We start from the raw sequence: 16605 nt of genomic DNA, 5'->3' as shown, positions 1-16605 counted from the left end.
TTAGAGAGTTAGTTGATTTGAAGATGAGAGAGAAGTACCATTTTTGAGACCTCAGGTCACGAATTTGGCATGATTTCATCCGATTATTTATGCAATGAGGAATTTTTAGATGTCTTAATCATAGATTTGACCCATGAAATTAAATTTGAATTCGAATTCGAATCATAGATTCTCTTTGTCTCTCTCTCTTCTTACTCACATTTAAATCATACTAACCATTCAATAGAGTACTATTTTTATAGTATTAATTGTAATTTTTTTTACACAGGGTAAATAACGAAGATAGGATTCATCTAAAAAGATTTATAGTAATTTGTCAAAGTATCTAGCACATTCAACCTTCAATTATTAACTAATGCAAATATTAAATTTAATATTAAAATCATAATATTTCTTTTCATATATTTTTATATATTTTTTAAAAATTCTTAATTTACGAGAGAATACGACTTGAATATATATTGATTTGATACAATTATGGTACAAATGGAGCACTATTGTTGTGGCTGATGACGATGGCGGTGGCTACAATAAAGAAGAAACTGTAGTAGAGAAGGAAGTTGCAGTAGAGGAGGAAGCTGTAGTAAAGGAAAGAGTTCCCCCCTTCTTTACTTTGTAGAGGCAAGGGATGTGGTGAATGACAAGCTTCGATGGCTATGGAGCCTCGCTCGTCTCACCTGCTCTGATACCATGTTGGAAAGAATAGAAGATAAGAAGAATTATTGAAGAAGCTTTATCGAAGAAGTTTTAGCTTGAATACATTAATATATCCCTTTCCTATTTATACAGATTACGAGGAAGAATTTTTCTTATCAGAGGATTTCCTCGATAGAAGTTTGACAACGACAGACCAAATCAAGATGGGTAATAGTTGAGGTCAATCAAATCATGCTGTGGCCTTTACTCTTAATTTAGAGATGATATGGATGTAAAAAAGCTATATACACAATCAACAGCATAAATTATAGATTTTGAAGCTTAGAGAAAGTATGGAAAGATATAAAGTATTGCCTCAGATTACTTTTCACTGTGAATGTTTTGTCGGTCTAAATCCCATTGCAAACTGATAATTGCATGTTCTTCGTGAGAAGCCACACAAACAGTGACTGCCATCCCTTTGTGTTTGACAGCAATCATTGTATCACCACAACTGTTGATTCCCCTCGACAGACTGCCCGAAATGAATGCGAGGCAAGTGTGCCCACTGCAAAGAACACAGAGCAAGTAATCGGATTGCTGCATAAGCTTTTCTTTTCTCGAGAAACTTATCAGAAAGAGTACGGTAGAAAGTTGCTCTAAAAGAAAAGCAGAAATCTCTGATATTGATCGAATAGTATGCATTTTAGGTCGATTTCCTTCGCAGGAAAAATGTAGTTTCAGCATAGTAGCTATCCTAATATGTTGTCATCGTTCTTTCCTAACATCTACTTATCCTGGAAGCCGAGTGATCTCAGAACATGAAGAACTTCTTACATTTTTTGCTGCAGTGCTGAAAGCTTCCCTATGGCTAATGTCAGGATTTCTTGCTTTTAATCTTCTTATCTCTTCTCTGTGGGCAAAAGAGGAACAGCAAAGTGACATGCGGTACATGTCAGAGTTAAAAGTAGTCTGTCCTTATCAGTTGGCACAATCAAACCAAAGATCGAAGCCAAAGTTTGAAGCACTCACTTGATAAATCTATTGTACACAGAAGGCACACGACGTCTTTTCCCAGCTGCTGCTGCTGCTGCTGCTGCTGCTGCATTGAGCGCCACATAGATCGTACAGAGAAGAAGCGAAAGGAAATGAGAAACCAACAAATCAAACACATCAAAATCTTGATTTTGTGGGGAGTATCGAGTGTCAGATTCGTGTATCTGAGGATGATGCACGAGGCTTACTGCGAACTCGAAGCATTTGTTGCTTGATGCTCTTCGTTGAGTTCATCGTATCTATCCCGGCGCATTTGGAGGAAGAAGATCCACAATCCCTGTGGAGTCCTTGAGATCCTATACTGTGATGCTGCCAACAAGTCATGACCTCAGTTGATGAACATTATACTGTGCTGCTGTCTTTCTGTTCCGAGTTCTAATCTCAGACAGTAGCATTCACAGAAACAGATCAAATATATATATGTTCGAATCATAACAAAAAGTGTAGAACCTGAATATCTTGGAGAGGGAGTCTCTGAAACTGAGCACCAAAATTGACAGACAACATATTTGCACAGTTCTCACATTGTACTGTCACATTGTCGAACAAGTTGTTGCATGGAATATTGACCTGTAGTTAGAATATCAACAAGGAAAACAAAAATGGAGTTATAGGTAGAGAAAAGAAATCTCAGAATAATAAGGAACCATGATTTCACATAAATAGCTCATGAACTCAGCTATATTTCATCTATCTATAGGCACAGAATCTAACCTAGCAAAATCTTAGCGAGAAGTTTATGGAAAGATGTTAGCGTAGAGACTAATGAATCAAAATAATTATCCAATATCAAGAATGTGAAATCTCCCCCGAGTATCCTCCATTGTTTCTATCTGAACTCTTGTTCTCTCTCTTCCCGAGGAGCTTCCTGACATGAAAGAAGCTCCACGTTGCAAGCAACAAAATAAACGTGTTTTTTTCTTTGCAGTATGCTTTCGGGCCTCGTTGCTCCCAAGAAAACAATGGAGAGATGATGCGATGACACACGTACGGCAGACTAATAGATCTTCACATCTATCTACGTGAAGCTGTACATTCTTTGCGATAGATATGAATGATGAACTTATTGTGTCCGACCGAACGCAAAAAGAAGGAAAGCTACGAGAGAAGAAACATTAGCATTTGAACGACACCAAAGCATCAAGAAACGTTGGCTGGATTTTTGCGTCCTTTAGTTGGGTTCACATGCATGAAGCTCGGACTTCTCCGAGGTGTTGGGGGAATTAGATCTGTAGGAATCCCAAACATTTGCTGCTTCTGAAGCCATAGTTCAACTCACTTCTAATGTTTCATGTTACTGAAATCTAAAGGCGCGTCTCTCTATATATGTTCATAGATATGCCAATGCAGATTAGGGTTTCAAGACAGAGAAAATTATCATCTAAGAGACCTTCAAGAACATGAGCAGATACATCAGAATATTAGGTCATGTAACATAATATTCTTCTCTCGGAGTATTTAAAGCTAATATTCATGAAAAATAGACTTAAAAAAGGGAAATTTCATGCATGACCAAAGTTGGAGCTATCTACGCTTATGAACATCCTTCTTGAACAAGTAGAGACCAGATCGAATTGGCAGGAAGAGAAGGAAGATGGCTGCGGCTTTTACCACGAGGATTGTGTTGCAGAAGCTGCAGTGAACGTAGCAAACTTGCTGCGTCGACATCGATCTCCGATCGCCGGCCGGTTGAGCATATGCTACGAGAGAAGCTTTAGGTAGGAAGAGAGAAGACGAGTGGCTGTATGTCAACATACGACGCTCCTTTTCTTCTGCATATGAGGATCGACGAGGTGCTTGGAAGAAGAAGACATACGGGAGTGGCTAACTAATGGATAACGAGGGAATTGTTCTATTGGAGTGTGAGAAAAGAGGATGGAAGGTCTGAGATTGCCTGAAGGTTAAGGTGGCGTTTTGCCGATGCAGAAGACAAAAGAAAAATTGACTATGGAAGAAGAGAGAGAGAGAGAGAGGAGCGATAGCTCTCGAGATATTATTCTCAATTTGTTTGGTTAAATATTTAAATCTAATTGATCATTAATGTCATTGAATTTGAATTGCTAATCCAAAAATATTTAAGCCTAAGTTAATTATTATAAGATATTTTCACGTGTTTACGTCGATCCAAATCTTTATCGATCCAATATACTGACTCGTCTCACACGTTTACGACGACGATCCAAATCTTTGTCTACTTAGTCTTCGTAAATTATTAATATAACTCAGCTAAATTGTGATAGTTTCATGTTCAACATAATAATATACTCATCAGACTCTTATTCAATGTGACTATAAAGATAAAAATAACACTCAATAATTTTTAGAAAAATATTTATATTTAAGTGATATACATGACGTTCATATATGAACTCAAATTTGTGATCTATCACGTATCGAATCGAATTCAAACTTTAAGCAATTATGATCGAATCGAAACTCACAGCAATGATTTGACAGGGACCGATCCTGGAGTCCTAACCATTCTGCTCCCTATCATCAACGTGAAATCTCAAGAACGACAACAGGTTAAAGGTGGTAGTGGACAAGTTAGATGGAGCACGAAGGTCTTGTCCCAATCCTGAGGAAATGGGCGAGATGGTTCAACGACTTGAAGAGACCACAACAAGTGACATGTTTGGTGCTCGAATCTTTTCTGCAGCGCTCCGCTGGTCCCTGAATGCTTGGCTTCATCCTGAAGCTGTCTTCTTCGGCTATCTCAGCTGGTTTATCATCTCGAGTTACACGGATTAGCATGATCTTAAGCTACGACATGCCCGAGCGACACAAGCTTGGTCTTACTTAGATCGGTGGAGATTAGGATGAAGTACATGGTCTCTTCTCACAGGGAGACATGATTGCACTAGATTCTTATTCTCTTCTCCTTGGCTTGGTCGGCAGGTGGGCTCTCTTCGGAGAGCTCGGTTCCATGTTTCAGCAAGAGGACACAGTCCATGTCACGATCTTGGCAGGTGGGGCAACTTTGGTTTCGGAGCTTGCATTTGGTTTCATCATGTTCACAGCAGCTGTTATACCATTCGATGTGGCTTTTACCAGGAGGATATGATGATCGAGTGTCATGATCAATGTTCCAATAACTGGGAATATATATTAGTAGTTTAGAGGCTGTGAGATACGTTACGTTGTGTTGCTGCTTTGCACAGGATGTGCAGTGTCTTCACTGTTCCAGTCTAGCGATTGATGAGTCCCCACCGGTGCTTACAGATAACAGTTACTTCGTCCATTTAATTACAGCTCCATGGGTACGACAGCTTTGGTCCCAAAGTCATCAAAAGTAGTGTTCAGCAATAGATAATTGCTGTGCAGCAAAAGAAGAGATAGAGATGGATGGATGGATGGAGAGCGAGTGAGAGTGAGAGTGAGAGTGAGAGGGAGGGAGGAAGGAAGACGGCCCAAGAAAGTGCTTCGGATTTAGATAAGCACACTGCAGCTGGAAAAAGATGAGAGAGAGGGAGAGAGACAGAAGACGGGCAGGTGCTGCTTTCAACGACGCCTTGGGTTTCTTCTCTTTCTTCACGGTCGCACACTCTTTCGGAGAAGGGACTCTTGCAGTGTGGGCGAAATTACCAGGGTAACCTTCTCCTGCGGATCTTTGTTGGCGCGTTTTGGCAGCTTCCGAAGGGCTTTATCGGCATTTCGCTGCACACCAACCGTGGCGATCGGACCCTCCTCGTGCCCGTCGACCTCCTTTTAGTACAAATAATTGTGGTTCGAAATTACGCTTTAGCCCTCCGATGTATCGTTCGACCTGTTTGGATTGTTTCCCTCTAACCCGTACCCGAACCCGATAAGAGGTTTAATTCGAGACTGGTTCTTCTCGTCGCATCGAACTTGGAATCGCATCGGTTTGATTCCGATGATTGCTGACCCAAACCGGATTCGATCGAGCCCGAGTTCGATCCGACGAGCTGCTACCCGTTTTGTTTCTTCAGATAACGTGGAATGGGGAATCCAATGCGGTCATGTGGACATTAAGATTGATTTACTGGTTGTTAGAGGGACAGGTTGGTCATTTTATAATGTAGTGAAAAATTGGAAGAAAAAGCAATAAAAATGGACTGCCGCTGCCTTCTCGCACGCTCACTCACGCAGCTCACCGATGGAGGAAAGAGGAACGGGGGCGGCGCCCGGGCTGGAAGCGGAGCTGGTCTCGATCCCGGCGACCCCGCGGGGGGTCTCGACGCCGGAGACGGTGACCCCGACTGGCCAGCGGTCGCCTCGGCCTCCTGGACCCGGCGGCGGCGCACCTGCAGCCGGGGCCAACTCGGTTAAGTCGTGGACTCCGACGCCGGCGATGGTGTCGCCGCGGTTTCTGAGCCCGTCGATATCTTCGACGGTGGGGACGCCCATGAAGCGCGTGCTGGTGAACCTGCGCGGCTACCTTGAGGAGGTGGGCCACCTGACGAAGCTCAACCCCCAGGACGCCTGGCTCCCCATCACCGAGTCCCGCAACGGCAACGCCCACTACGCCGCTTTCCACAACCTCAATGCCGGCATCGGCTTCCAGGCCCTCCTCCTCCCCGTCGCCTTCGCCTTCCTCGGATGGTCACCATCTCTCCCCTCCTCTCTTCCGCTCTACTTGCTTGATACTGTGCTGTCTCTTTTGGGTCTCATTACTGCTTGCTTTGTACGACATTATAGCATATCGTTGGCATGCATTGGGTACAATGTGGTGGAAACTGGTTCATCTGCATGGAGAATTAACCATCCATTGATCTGTAGAGAACATCACCTTTCCTTCTGGTCAAGCTTGTAATCTTATTCCTGTCCTTGACCAGAAGATGCCATTGTTGAAGAGAATAAGATGGCTGTCACATGTTTCATTGTATGCTATTCTAAAGCTTGATGACTTGGATTGCAGGAGTTGGGGCATGATAGCTCTGACCATTGCTTACTTTTGGCAACTTTACACTCTCTGGATTCTGGTTAAGCTACATGAAGCTGTGCCTGGCAGAAGATACAATAGATATGTGGAGCTTGCACAGGCTGCATTTGGTGAGGCTGCTCTTCTTCTTCATTCTTTTTGACTTCATGAATTGAATATAGATAGCTAAGATCACATACAGATATGTGGGAAATTTTTTGATGTCCTATTACCATGTTGATTTCATATTACAACCAAATTTATGTTCATTTCCCTGTAAACATGGTGGAGATGAACAAACTTCTTTTTCGGAGATTATAATTGTCTTGAAAGAATCACATTTATCAAATACGAAGTCCCGATTTGTTGCAGTTCTTGATCTGCATTGTACCATAATATGTTGAGCAGCTCAATCTTGAATTATTTGTTTGGAAGAAAAAATTATAATAGAGTGAAGAATCATATTGTTGACATGCTGTATACATTATCGCTACCTTTGTCTACAAAAGTGTTGTGTGTGGTGTAAAGGTGGTTAATTCTAACAGAAGTTTCGATTAAAGTTTACCTACTTGTTAAAGAGACATTTAGCAGCACATTCCTTTCGGTGCTTGTTGAAGCTTCTTCAGCAAATATGGGCTCTCTTTATCATGGTTATCACATTGTGCCTAGGCCATGAATTACCTGAAGCGTATCGAGAAAAAGATGGCAGTATGGCCTGCAAAATGAAATATTCTGAAACGCCAACTAAAGGAGATTTTGTTTATTGATATTAAGATTATATTGCGAGCCACAAATTGGATCCATGAACATTTGAGTATTTCTCTATCATAAGCCTAACTTCTTCTTACTTGGAGAATAAAAATGTCTGCTAGAGGTATAGAGATGTCGTAATGTTTGTGTATGTACTAAAGTCGATGTTTCTGGTTTTCACACTGCTAATAAGTAAATTATCTTTTTCTTCAGGAGAAAGGTTAGGTGTTTGGCTCGCCTTATTCCCAACAGTTTACTTATCGGCAGGAACTGCGACTGCACTGATTCTAATCGGAGGGGAAACAATGAAGCTCTTTTTCCAGATCGTCTGTGGATCCCTTTGTTCATCAAACCCGCTTTCAACTGTCGAGTGGTATCTTGTATTCACAATATTGTGCATTGTCCTGTCTCAGCTTCCAAACCTCAACTCCATTGCTGGGCTCTCTCTTATCGGAGCCGTAACAGCAATCACTTATGCTACCATGGCCTGGGTCCTCTCGGTCAGTCAAGAAAGGCCACCTTCCATCTCTTATCAGCCCCTGGCATCCCCTTCTTTTGGTGCCACAGCTTTTTCAATCTTGAATGCCCTCGGCATAATAGCATTTGCATTCAGAGGACACAATCTTGCTTTAGAGATTCAGGTATTAGCTCCTGATCTCAAATATTAGTATGCCAAACTGAGCTTTGGTTAGCTTTCACCACTTTCGATTGGTTTATGAACTCTGCTGTTACTTGATAACCAGGCAACGATGCCATCGACCTTCAAACATCCTGCACATGTTCCAATGTGGAGAGGAGCTAAGGTTGCTTATCTTCTTATAGCCTTGTGTTTATTCCCTATCGCCATTGGAGGCTTCTGGGCCTACGGAAACCTGGTAAGTATAGTATCATAGCCAATATTGTGTTTAGAAGAATCTGTGATGGTATTTTCCTTCAAGGATTTTGTATAGTATGATACGATCACACTTTGGTTACATCTTCCAGATGCCAGCAGGAGGAATACTGAATGCTCTTTACGCCTTTCACAGCCATGATATCCCTAGGGGACTTCTGGCAACAACATTCCTCTTGGTGGTGTTCAATTGCCTCAGTAGCTTCCAGATATACTCCATGCCTGTGTTCGACAGTTTCGAGGCTGGTTACACCAGCCGAACGAATCGACCCTGCTCGATTTGGGTCCGATCCGGGTTCCGAGTCTTCTACGGTTTCATCTCGTTCTTCATCGGGGTAGCACTGCCTTTCCTCTCTAGCTTGGCTGGCCTGTTGGGTGGTCTCACTCTCCCTGTCACCTTTGCTTACCCTTGTTTCATGTGGATTGGTATAAAGAAGCCTCAGAGGTTTAGCTTCAGCTGGTATCTTAATTGGAGCCTTGGCATCATCGGCATGGCTTTCAGCTTAGCCTTATCGGCAGGAGGTGTTTGGAGCATGGTGAACAGTGGGCTAAAGCTCAAGTTCTTTAAGCCTAACTAGGTTCCTAAAGTTTTGATATATGGCATAAAGTCCAACAAGTATGTTGTTGTCATCCTCAAGGTTTGTCTTTTAATGTATTATTATGTGTGATGGATGCTTGTTTCTGAAGTCATAGCTTGATTAATTCCACTTGATTTCTGTCTCCACAAACCCTCTTCTAAAATTTAAGAAGGAAGAGCTAAAATTTGGAGATTGAGAAATTTGGAATCTTTTACCTGATGAGGAGAAGCTAAGAAAGGCTGAGAAATCTTAAAACAAAGAACAGGATATTAACTGTCTGTCTAGAAATAAAAAAGCAGCAAACTAAAAGCAGTAAAGAATATCTCAAGCAAAGAATCATATATTAACCTTTTTGAAAAGGAAAGAACACCAAACAAAAGGCAGTAAGCATAAAACATCAACATCTGAAAGCAGCATTCATTTATCCAGATGCAGAACTGATTAAAGGAGCCAGTTGAGTGCAACAAAAATTACCTCCAACAGCAGTTTTCATCAGCATTCTCATCTTCTGGGAAACAATTAGTTGTTGTTTCTTAGCCTGTATCACTGTATGTGATAAAAGCCATAGAGCTTCCAGTCATCTGTTGCATGGTGCAATGAAAACCAACAGCTCATGTTGGATGCAAAATGCAAAGATCAAACATCATAACTGGCAGTTCAGCCACGTTAGTCAAACGGACCACCATCTTTGGAATGCAAAACAAAAATCAGTCTCAAGATCATCATATGTTTACACTAGTTATAAACAAATATCAAGGAGATCAAGTGTTGGCACAACACTACATAAGCTACAATGATATTTAAATGACATCAAACAAAACCTTGCAAATATATATAATCCACAACTGGCTGAGGGTTAAAGCAGTCAAATAAATTCAATCTTGATGAGCGAACCCTACTGAATTAGAAAAATTATCCATTGTTCATGAATATCATACAGTTGGCATGGAGGTAGAGAGAACCACATATGTCAGGTAGTGAAGAGCATCCTGAATCTTCTCCACAGCACTGGTTTGGCCAGCTCGGAAATGGTTCGTAATAACATTTGCCTTTTCTTGAACTGAAGTATGCGGGAGGCCCAATTGTTTATCAGAAGAAACACTTTGTATGACTGTCAGATATGCTTCTAGTATGTCTGAGATTCCTGAAATAATAATATGCACAATTTTGATTAGAAAATCCAGACAAGTTGGAAAGTAACATACAATGCTGCCTGCATTTGAAAATTAAAAAAAAAATCTGGTGCATGTGCAAGTCTTTTGTTGCATTCCCCTTTTTTTACAATGGAAACAAACAAGTGCTTCCACATATGACAGAAACAGCCAGATAACTGTACATATTGATTTAAGCTTGTCTGAAATTGACCTAATATCAGATAAGGTTCTAAAATCTTTCAAATCTTATGTAGGAGACCCAAAAACCAAGATTCAGACATTAAGGTCGATTGACAAACTTTAAAGTTTAAAACTGTCTCCATATAAGAATTATCGTCATACCTTAAGGCCCACCCAATAAATCATCCAAACATGAATAGTCCAATTTTCCTACATCACTCGGTGTCTGTACCACTTGATGGATGGTAAAGGTTTTGGAACATTAAATTTTCACATGAGATGCTTTACAGCATGTCAAACCATACCAATAGTAGGATTAATATACAAGGACATAAAACTTGTCTTAGGTCAGCTATATATCGGGTCAATTTCTAAATTCAACACAACCTAGTACAAGATACCTAAATTGGAGATCCAAACATGATATGCATTCTCCAGAGTGTCTCCATAGAAAAAAATCATGATATTGAAGCTCATTTGCGTATCCATTACCTTGTATCAAACGAAGCAGTATGTTATTGCATAATTTTTTGCCACTTAATGAGTGGGCAAATGAATTTGAAAACTCATGATCTTTGGTAATAGGAGCACTTCGGCAAGGGTAGAACCACATCAACAATTTAGTATCGATGACTTTGAAACCAGTGTTCAAATTTTCACTGAAACCAAGAAATCCCACTTTTTGATCAACCTGTAAATATATGTATATCAATATATTCACACATATCCAGACATGAATATATACATATAAATATGTATATCAATATAGTCACATACGTACAGACATGCATATACACATATAAATATTGACAATAGATAAAAATATTTTTACATGGGACTGTAACCATCACTACATAAGCCTTAACCAGAAAATTCTGCAGGCACCATCAGCCATTGTTGTTCGATCAAAGAGTCTAACAAGGAGTAAAAATACCCATTCTACAAATATGTCAAAAATTTTCACAGCACTGCTCTCAATGTTCTTTTTGCAGGCAATGACAAATTTCATGGTGTGCAGTAACTCTCCTCTTCTCTCATTTCATAAAGGAGATCAGGAAACATCTGCCTTATTTAGTCCAAAATAGGATCGGAAAAAAGAAAATTAGAACAAGCTAGTGATACTTTTGGTGCTAGTTAGCACCAACATCTATAACTAATGGCATACACTCTGCTTCTCAAGACTGTATTTTACTCATCCAAACTACCAAAAGGATTACCAACTATGTTTCGTTTCTTATTCACTTATTGTCACCACCCTGAGCTAATAGTACAGAAGATTTACCCAACTAAGAACACACATGCAACTGTATAAATTGATATTCAAAAATTGAGTTTACGGATAGATCAGAATGACGTACACTAGTCCTGATGGTTACTTATTTTATCAGAAAACAAATGATTCTGAAAGAGACTAGTATTTTAAAGCATTTGTTCATTACAGAAAACAGTAACAAGAAAATTTATATTTAGGTAGCTTCAAAATATTGGTACCTAAGTAGCAAAAGCCAAATACTAACAAGTGTTCTCTGGAGGAAACACATACACCAAGTTCAGCAAACAACTAACTTGAACTCCCACATAAATCACTCACCTGTAATAAAACTATTAGAAACCGTTTCCATGTCTTCAGTCATGGACTGGGCCTTGTATCTTATAACCTTAGCTTTTAAGGCAGAATCTTCAGGCCAATCAATCTTCAAAGAATCACCGCTTATTTCTTCATTCTTTGCTTTGTTTGCACTTGAAATGACTGATTTTCCAAGAGCCAGAAGTTGAGATATTGCAGAACAACAGAGTTCTGACAATCTCTGCATTCAAAATGCAATGAATTGATAAGTACAACATAAAATGAGTACCATAGAAAAATAGTTCCTCATTTGATCTGCATACATGGATACACTCTGAGTGGATTGTCTCAAGTCTGTCAGCAGCTCGCTGAATTATATCATTTTCAGTAAGTCCCCCAAGAGAAGATGTGAACCTGTACAGAAGAAATTCCCTTTGTTATTCAGAAAAAATAAAATTTAATTTTATAGAATCCATACATTGGTGGCATGGACCATAATACTAATAGCGGCTTCAGATTAAACTAATGTTTCATTTTTTAAAGAAACAAAAAACATGATGATGCTAAAACAGAACAAAAGATGAATCAGTATAAATTGCAAAGAATCTATTGACAACACAGCAACTTAATAAAAATTAAAAACAACGAAACAAAAAGCATATAGGAAGCAAGCTTAAATATTGCAAAGAAGATCGTCTTCTCATATATGTTTGTAACATAAGATTGTAGCTAGAGGTATTCTATTGAATTAACTAATGGCAGATTATGATGATTGATCAAAATTAAGGTTTAACTGAAACCATCTTTTTTGCTCTTTATAGTTTCCTATTCAGTTCTCCCATATTAAATTCTAACTGAATGATCCAAAAGAAACAAATCTGAATCTAATTGTTATAGGGTAAGAGTGTGCAACCAAAACTTCCTTCTCCTTCCCCTTCTTCTTATCCTTCAATTCCTCTTCCTTTTTCTTTTTTATCCCTCTACCAAATTTGCAGTGGAAAAGCTTTCTGAGTCCTAAATTGCCAAAGAAGTGGTTTTAGCAAACCCTAATATCAGAATCAGCGGCTAGTTACAATTCAAACCAATGGGCTAGTTCAAGAAATGAACCAGTGTATGGTTTAAAACAACATCGTGGCTTGCAGGGTGTCTATTAGTACACCGTACGAAGTACAAACCAATGTAGCTTGCAACTTTGCATCTCAATCTATGGCTGCATATGTACCATCCAATTCAGTCAAGGTACCATAAAATTAGAAAACCATGATGATACCCTGTCCTTGTCATTTCTATATTTAACTAGTTCCCTTGCTAGTGACATACTCCTGATATCATGTTTTGTATGCCTTTATAATCCTATGCTACTTTCAACAAGTTATAATCGACAATTGTGCAGGCCGCAGGGTATTAACTGCAGTCGAGAGAGGCAAAAAGAACAAAGAATCAGTTAACCAGAATGAGAGCATTAGATAGTAGCAGGTCTATTTGTTAGCAACATGATAAATAAGTTCCCTATTGACTTTTGTATTACCCTGCAGCAATGTCAGCAGCCCTTTTGACACTTGAGTCACATAACCTTTTCATCTCAGTATCACTGTCACCAGCTGTTGTCTCAATAACATTTCCTATATCTGGATTAACTCCATTTTCTTCAGCGATGGTGCCCAGACTGAAGAATTTCTGGACCTGTAGCAATTTAGCATTATAGAGGGATTTCTGTTCTGCCAAAAGTTTTGTTTTTCGCCTGTTAAATAGTAAAACATGATGACTTGACAGTGCTTCCAGTTCCTGCATCCAAATATTTAATGAAATTTATGAAAAGTCAACTGCAAGTATAAACCACTGAAAAGAAACCCACAGAAGATAGAGTAGTACCTCAAGAAGATCAGGACCTCCATAAATGTAAAAGCACCTGTCAAACGTTACTTCCTCAAACTCTTCTTCGTCATCTTGTTGGTTAACGGGGTCCTTCTCAACTTCAAGACCTGTCTCAACAATGAGCAGGTCCATCGTCTCTTTTCCAACCCGCTCAAGGACTTCCATTCCCTTTGTTGTAAAAGTCTTCCCAGTCTAATACACAGAAAAGAAAGAACAAAATCATACATCTGCAGAGACCGATACATAAAGAAAACACTATCGATGCATGTTATGGTGTTTGTTAACATAACAGGATACCTCAATAATTGATGGAGCAAGAGAAGTGGCTTTGCCAGGCAGGTCTCCTTGCTGTATCGAATCAGCAAGATTTGCAGCAGAATGCTCCAACCTGAAAGACATAGCTTCACATCAAGTGGATAAACTGACTGAAAATCAACGTAAAAGGTCCAAACGGTTTCCCTGCTTAGAAAATAACAAAGTGGAACAATATATGAAATACTACTCAGAATTGAAAAACTAATAAACAATAAACATCTAGAAAGCATTGTACTAATGATATTTATGTGAATTCAGACGGCACATTATAAAACTTCAAAACAACTCACGGACATAACTGGCTAGCCTGAAAATCAAGGATGGTTACAAGTGAAAAACCGAAAATATAAGTTGGAGTATCAACAAGTTCACATCGATAAACTCAGTATAACCAAGAAACAAAATTAATACAACCATCCTGACAATAAATGCTGCACACAAAGCCAGCGGTCATTCACTCTCCAAGTGAAGGGCATGGAAAATATCAGGTTGTGCCAGCAAAAGGCAGAATAAAGCCGGTTTAACTGAAGTAAATTGGTCATCAAACAATAGTAGCCAAAATTAAAATCTTTTTTTTCCCTAGTTAGATATGATGCCTCTTTTCCAATTTCTTTATAATGTGCTACAGCATGGAACGCCACTAATTTTGTAACAACCTCATGCACCAATCAGAAGGGTCATCAGAAAGTGTCATAGTATCATTTGCGATGAACTCATCAAAACCAATTAGGATCTCTCTCCTTCAAAGAACATTGAGTTTATACTTGTAATTGATCCTGTAAATTGCCCTACGCAACCGACGGAGGTAGAGGAAAAGAAACACCATACCTACCGACCAGCCTCGAACCCCCCTTCCAAGCATTACCCAATGCACTCCATGCTCCGAAAGCAAAAGTTTCCACTGAATTGTCCAATACCTTGAGACCCTACATATCATGAGATCAAAGATGTCAAGTAGAAAAGCCCCATATAATAACCTTCCATACATGAATACACGGAAAGAGCCACCACCAAAGGAACGTCCAAGAAAGAGACACATGTGAATAACCATTGCAGTGGGGATCCTATAACATGTAACTCACCTGACCGAACAGAGAATCCTCACTGGCTTTCTCCAATCTATCCAACGCGGACTTGCGAAGTTTATTGTTCTCACTTTCGTCTTCTCCCCCTTTGCGCTCTTGCTCTTGCGCAGCATCAGGGTCCATGCTCTGCAAGTCGGTGGTGCCCGCGTTCTTGATGGCTTCAACTGCCTGATCCCGAACAAGAACAAAGCAATCCTTTCACTACGATTCTTTGCTTCTTTTTCCTTTGAATCTAAATTTGAGATGCAACAGTAGACCGACGATAATCGGTAGAAGAGCACCAACGTTTATGGAGATCTCTTCGGCGGCCTTCTGGAGATTCGAGAAAATGGAGAACGAGGAGAAGCCCCAGCCGCCTCCGCCTTCACGCGGCTTCTTTTCTTGGTTCTCGGGAGGACACTCGTTACCCTCCTCTTCCTCCATCCGCTCGCCGTTTCCGGTCCACCTCCGACCCGACTTCTTCCCCGTAAAGTAGATTCCTCTTCCCCGTCTCCGCCGAAGCATGAATCGCCTGCGAACGCACTGGACGGCGATGATGAGGGGGTTCACTGGATCCAACGCGCTAAATTGATCATGACGTGATCCATGGACGGTCAAGATTTCGTTTTAGGAAAAAATAATATTTAATGGAAACGTATTTGCATTATGGAAATATTATTTGCGCCGCGAAATACCTAATAAAAGTTTTCTTTACCGTTTATTTATTTCATTTTTGTTCGCCTTACTAATTTTTCTATAAAGATTCATTATAATAACCATTTTAATTAATCTATATCTATCAATAAACTATAAACACAAATAATTTTTCTAGTTTGGCAATACTTCACCATCGATGCATATGTCTGATTACGAGTTTACTCAAAATGATTTAACGATAATTGCATGAATAAATCAATCGTATATAGATCACAACCTATTTTATAAAATGTGTGTTTTGAATGATTGACCCACTCGTTCACGGCTGAACCAAAGTTTGATACACTGTTTAGTACCAGATGTATTGGATTAAAAGTTTCAAATCTAACACAACCGGTCATCAAGAGTGACAATCAATCTTACAATGATTATTAAGTGTTAACCGAGGATCATCTCATCTTCGTATCATGAGAAAAATATCTCATGTGTTTTTTATCGAGACTCGAGAGAGAAAAAGTTGTTAGGAAGAATTCAATTAGAGCAAGACTCGAGTAGAAATCATACGGGTCTAATAGTTTCATGTCTAGTATATAATCTCTGCGATATTAGATGACTGACGGATTATAGATATATAGTAATTAAGAACAAATAAGTCTAATGAATTGAATTCCTTTATATTGTCTAAAGATTGCGACGTAATGACTTAGTACATCAGTAGTAGTCGATGAATAGAATGAATTATTATGAAAATAATAATTCACTGAACCAGAAATTTTTTTTATAGATATGACTCTAGACATTAGACATAGAGGACCACGCAAATATGATATTAATGATGATGCTCAAGATATAAAGGTATTTATGAAGTCAAATAATTGAAATTTTGACCGAAAACATAGTACAAACACTCGTATCATCCAATTATCTTAATTGAAATCCTAAACTTATCCGAATCCGCGTTTGGAATGTGATTTGGATCGTAGGTGGATGCAATGCATA

At 39.5% G+C, this 16605-nt stretch overlaps 3 protein-coding genes across 7 annotated transcripts; 1 reads left to right on the top strand and 2 right to left on the bottom strand.

Moving 5' to 3' along the window:
• Positions 1–923: 923 nt before the first annotated feature.
• LOC103979789 (axial regulator YABBY 5) lies at positions 924–3658 on the bottom strand. 5 transcript variants are annotated; one of them, XM_009396005.3, is made up of 6 exons: positions 3304–3658; positions 2143–2262; positions 1881–2001; positions 1669–1726; positions 1474–1549; positions 924–1204 (listed from the first exon to the last, which is right to left on the bottom strand). In XM_009396005.3, the coding sequence occupies exons 1-6, from the start codon at positions 3445–3447 to the stop codon at positions 1142–1144; spliced, it is 582 nt and encodes a 193-aa protein (XP_009394280.2). In that variant the 5' UTR covers positions 3448–3658; the 3' UTR covers positions 924–1141. The 5 variants fall into 5 exon arrangements, with proteins under 5 accessions (XP_009394280.2, XP_065001485.1, XP_065001497.1 ...); XM_065145413.1 differs by having other exon boundaries at positions 1669–1741; positions 3304–3632; XM_065145425.1 differs by having other exon boundaries at positions 1669–1735; positions 3304–3631.
• Positions 3659–5783: 2125 nt separating this feature from the next.
• On the top strand, positions 5784–8928 carry LOC135634771 (lysine histidine transporter-like 8). Its single transcript, XM_065145345.1, has 5 exons — positions 5784–6255; positions 6572–6705; positions 7538–7965; positions 8068–8199; positions 8309–8928. The coding sequence occupies exons 1-5, from the start codon at positions 5810–5812 to the stop codon at positions 8792–8794; spliced, it is 1626 nt and encodes a 541-aa protein (XP_065001417.1). The 5' UTR covers positions 5784–5809; the 3' UTR covers positions 8795–8928.
• Positions 8929–9501: 573 nt separating this feature from the next.
• LOC135634775 (uncharacterized) lies at positions 9502–15509 on the bottom strand. The gene is made up of 9 exons (XM_065145354.1): positions 15256–15509; positions 14968–15138; positions 14714–14811; positions 13868–13958; positions 13568–13762; positions 13224–13480; positions 12019–12109; positions 11720–11936; positions 9502–9938 (listed from the first exon to the last, which is right to left on the bottom strand). Exons 1-9 carry the CDS (start codon positions 15472–15474, stop codon positions 9727–9729), a joined length of 1551 nt encoding a protein of 516 aa, XP_065001426.1. The 5' UTR covers positions 15475–15509; the 3' UTR covers positions 9502–9726.
• Positions 15510–16605: the final 1096 nt, after the last annotated feature.

Source organism: Musa acuminata, chromosome BXJ1-3 (genome assembly GCF_036884655.1).
Source record: "Musa acuminata AAA Group cultivar baxijiao chromosome BXJ1-3, Cavendish_Baxijiao_AAA, whole genome shotgun sequence".
NCBI lineage: Eukaryota > Viridiplantae > Streptophyta > Magnoliopsida > Zingiberales > Musaceae > Musa > Musa acuminata.
The sequence above is the reverse complement of the archived record's forward strand: the minus strand, read 5'-3'. Positions and strand labels throughout refer to the sequence as shown.

Excerpts from the sequence above, each read along its gene's own strand:
- LOC135634775 (XM_065145354.1), bottom strand. The coding sequence starts at position 15,474 with ATGCTTCGGCGGAGACGGGGAAGAGGAATCTACTTTACGGGGAAGAAG. Across the intron at positions 13,959-14,713 it reads GGTTCGAGGCTGGTCGGTAG|GTTGGAGCATTCTGCTGCAA; the intron begins GTATGGTGTTTC and ends TATGTCTTTCAG. Across the intron at positions 9,939-11,719 it reads TTCTAATAGTTTTATTACAG|GAATCTCAGACATACTAGAA; the intron begins GTGAGTGATTTA and ends TTATTATTTCAG.
- LOC135634771 (XM_065145345.1), top strand. The coding sequence starts at position 5,810 with ATGGAGGAAAGAGGAACGGGGGCGGCGCCCGGGCTGGAAGCGGAGCTG. Across the intron at positions 6,706-7,537 it reads GCTTGCACAGGCTGCATTTG|GAGAAAGGTTAGGTGTTTGG; the intron begins GTGAGGCTGCTC and ends CTTTTTCTTCAG. Across the intron at positions 7,966-8,067 it reads ATCTTGCTTTAGAGATTCAG|GCAACGATGCCATCGACCTT; the intron begins GTATTAGCTCCT and ends CTTGATAACCAG.
- LOC103979789 (XM_065145413.1), bottom strand. The coding sequence starts at position 3,447 with ATGTTGACATACAGCCACTCGTCTTCTCTCTTCCTACCTAAAGCTTCT. Across the intron at positions 2,263-3,303 it reads TCTGCAACACAATCCTCGTG|GTCAATATTCCATGCAACAA; the intron begins GTAAAAGCCGCA and ends TTCTAACTACAG. Across the intron at positions 1,550-1,668 it reads GTGTACAATAGATTTATCAA|AGAAGAGATAAGAAGATTAA; the intron begins GTGAGTGCTTCA and ends TTTTGCCCACAG.